Source organism: Octodon degus, unplaced genomic scaffold (genome assembly GCF_000260255.1).
Source record: "Octodon degus isolate 3935 unplaced genomic scaffold, OctDeg1.0 scaffold00028, whole genome shotgun sequence".
Lineage (NCBI taxonomy): Eukaryota > Metazoa > Chordata > Mammalia > Rodentia > Octodontidae > Octodon > Octodon degus.
Window position 1 is genome coordinate 18784774 of NW_004524604.1, and position 1650 is coordinate 18786423.

The 1650-nt window shown below is 34.2% G+C and overlaps 1 protein-coding gene across 1 annotated transcript in view; it reads left to right on the top strand.

Annotated features, from left to right (window-relative positions):
• Nucleotides 1-1650, top strand: part of Atr (ATR serine/threonine kinase) — a 146029-nt gene that overhangs the window by 17407 nt on the left and 126972 nt on the right. The window contains exon 2 of the mRNA XM_023712951.1: nt 1327-1418. Within this exon, the coding sequence (XP_023568719.1) occupies nt 1327-1418 (92 nt within the window). The remainder of the gene's footprint in view (nt 1-1326; nt 1419-1650) is intronic.

Consider the following 1650-nt stretch of genomic DNA (forward strand, 5'->3'; position numbering starts at 1 on the left):
TTTTTTTTTTTTGAGACAAGGTCTTGCTGTGTGGTTCAAGCTGGCCTTGAATTCACTATATTGTCTACTTTTGGGTACTGAGATTACAGGTGTGCACTACCACTTCTGGCCTTTTGGAGGTCAAGTTGAAGTCATTCAGGATTCCAGGGCATAATACTTAATTATATTTCTCCTCCTTGCTATTGTTTCTTAATTGGTTTTAAAACTAAATACTGTAAATGTGTTTTTTAAAACTTTTTTTAACCTTTTATTGTGGCAAATTTCAAACATAATAAAATAAGAAAAAATACTGTATTGATTCACCCATCACCTAATAATGATCAATTCATGGACTTTTTCATATCAATGCAGATTACTTTGAAGCAAATTTCAAAGATCATTTCATCCATTAATGTTAGTATTTATAAAGGAAAAACACTGATAAAACAGTCTACCAGACCATGATTATACCTAAAAATAATAACTTCTTAATAACATCAGATAGATCTAGTGTGAGCTCAGCTTTTGCTAGTTGTCAATTTTTATGTGGAATCAGAATTTAGTCTAGGATCATGCATTAAAATTAGTTGATAAAACTTGAAGTTTTTAGTTCCCTTAGAATTTATGTGTTGAATAAATTGTGTTGTATGTAGATTGTTCCAGAAGTCTAGATGGGTATTTCTAATGGAAATACAATGGAAGCCACTTGTGTAATTATTTTATTTTATTTTATCTTTTTTATATTTTAGGGAAGGGTCTACAGGGTGTTCAGGGTCTCACTACTAGATTAGACTTGGAGTGGTCCACCTGTTTACAGCCTCCCAAGTGCTGGGATTACAGGCACGCCCTGGGAGCAGGGCTGGCAAGGGGGGGATTGCGGCCAGGAGGGGGCAGCGGTGCAGCAGGGATCCAACCCCTGTTGCTACACCTGCCTGAGCAGGTGCTTTTAGTCTGCTGAGCTATCTGACCAGCCCTAGACTAACTTCATTGTAGATCCTGAATAGCTTCATGTATCTAATGGCTACCATTTTGAGCAGTGCAGGTCTAGATTCCATAGGTACATTTTGTGCCATAGATAGAATTCTTATGGTGCAATGTAACATTTTTTTCTCTTTCCCTCCCTTTCTTTCCTTTTCTCCGTCCCTGCGTCCTTCCTTCCCTTCCTTACTTCCTTCCTTCGCCCCCCTCCTCAGTTTATAATATATATGTAGACTTAGTTTTCATTTTTTAAGCAGACTATTATAAATGCGCTGAACCTAAACACATTTGATAAATTCAACTTCAGGGAATTTTTTACAAGTGAAATTATGAGTCACCTTAAGGATTAAAACTTCTTTATATTTTTAGTGCCACTCCAGAGGAATATAATACCGTTGTACAGAAGCCAAGACAAATACTGTGTCAGTTCATTGACCGAATACTTACAGATGTAAATGTTGGTAAGATTTCTTAGATAAGTTTTAATTTATTTTTTACGTAGTTATTTCACATATGAGCTCTATGAATGAGATTTTTTTTCTATATTTTTTCTCTGGATAATTTTACTTTTATTATAAAGTTACTATTTGTGAAACTTAATGTTTTTAAGCACATTATTCTGTTGTTGCTTGTAACATAAGGTGATTTAGGTTTTTAAATAATTTTAGTTTTATTAGTCTTTTTTTTTTTTTT